Here is a 1,168-nt window from a genome sequence, read left to right on the forward strand (position 1 = left end):
TGTCGGGAGACCAGCACATTCCAGAAGCGGTGCCGGTATTCTGCATCTGTAGGGGGGGTGGAGGGGGGGGATGGGAAATGCCTCTTTCTCCCAGTGGTTCCGTGCTCGTTCACCCCTCGCCAGCCCACGCTGCACACGGCACTCAGAGCCATCTTGTGCACGTTGCCGACAAGATCCTGGCCCACCTAAGAGCTTCTCGTTGCTCCGAGAATCAAAACCCACTTCCTGTATCCCAGCCACCGAGGTCCCCGCCATGTGACCCAGCCCATGGCTCCCGTCTCGCCCCCTGGCGCTGGGCCCTCAGGGTCCTCCCTGCCCTCTCTCCTTAGCCCCTCGGGCCTCCCTCCTGCCCCTCGGGCATGCTGCCCCTTGGCCCCTGTGGCCCTCTCTCCCGTGATAACCAGCCCCCTGCCCCGTGCCCAGAAGGCTGGCGCCTGGGTCACACCCTGTACACAGACCTCGTGGTCCACCTTCTCCAAAGAGCCATCTACCCAGGACTTCACTGTATCACCAGGTTTATCATCTTCACGGCACGTGTCAGGGTCTGAAATGACCCCGTCCATTTACTGCTTTCCTCGCTCACTCCTAGCCCCCATCTCCACCCCTTACGACGACCGAGAGCTCTGGGCGGGATCCCACACCGCTAACGCTGCCAGACCAGCAGATGGCGCTCGAAGGAGGCGTGGAAAATGAATGAATCCTTGTACACCTGTAATTGTGTAATATTGTACATCAACTCTACTTCAATTTTTAAAAAGTAGTTTATTAGTTGAAACCTCAACATTGAATTGAAAAAAAGATTAAGAATAAATAAAACGGTGAGTACGAATACGAACAAAAGGAATGAATGGATGGATAAGCACCTTGTGGAGCTGCCGGAAAATTAAGGGACATAAGCTCTTAGCACCGGGGCTCGGCATGCAGTTGGTGCCACATTAATGTTATCTGTCATTATTTCAGTTGAGAAGTTTCATTGGAAGGTAGAGCTCACATCTGGGCCACAGTTCAACTTGGTGCGGGTTTCGGAATATTTTTAAAAACTGAGCCACTCAAAATGTTGGAAGGTTTATGGGCTTCCCTAGTGGCGCAGTGGTTGAGAGTCCTCCTGCCGATGCGGGGGACGCGGGTTCGTGCCCCGGTCCGGGAGGATCCCACGTGCCGCGGAGCG

General features: G+C 55.1%; 1 protein-coding gene across 7 annotated transcripts in view; it reads left to right on the forward strand.

The window, feature by feature from the left end:
• Positions 1 to 1,168, forward strand: part of GLT1D1 (glycosyltransferase 1 domain containing 1) — a 189,781-nt gene that overhangs the window by 141,139 nt on the left and 47,474 nt on the right. Inside the window, exon 13 of one of the 7 annotated variants that reach the window (XM_055080565.1) lies at positions 590 to 1,091. The exons of the other annotated variants lie outside the window; for them this stretch is intronic. Coding sequence (XP_054936540.1) covers positions 590 to 697 — 108 coding nt within the window. The 3' untranslated portion in view covers positions 698 to 1,091. Of the gene's footprint in view, positions 1 to 589; positions 1,092 to 1,168 lie in introns of those variants that run through there. 7 annotated transcript variants of the gene reach the window in all.

Source organism: Physeter macrocephalus, chromosome 19, assembly GCF_002837175.3.
Source record: "Physeter macrocephalus isolate SW-GA chromosome 19, ASM283717v5, whole genome shotgun sequence".
Classification (NCBI taxonomy): Eukaryota; Metazoa; Chordata; class Mammalia; order Artiodactyla; family Physeteridae; genus Physeter; species Physeter macrocephalus.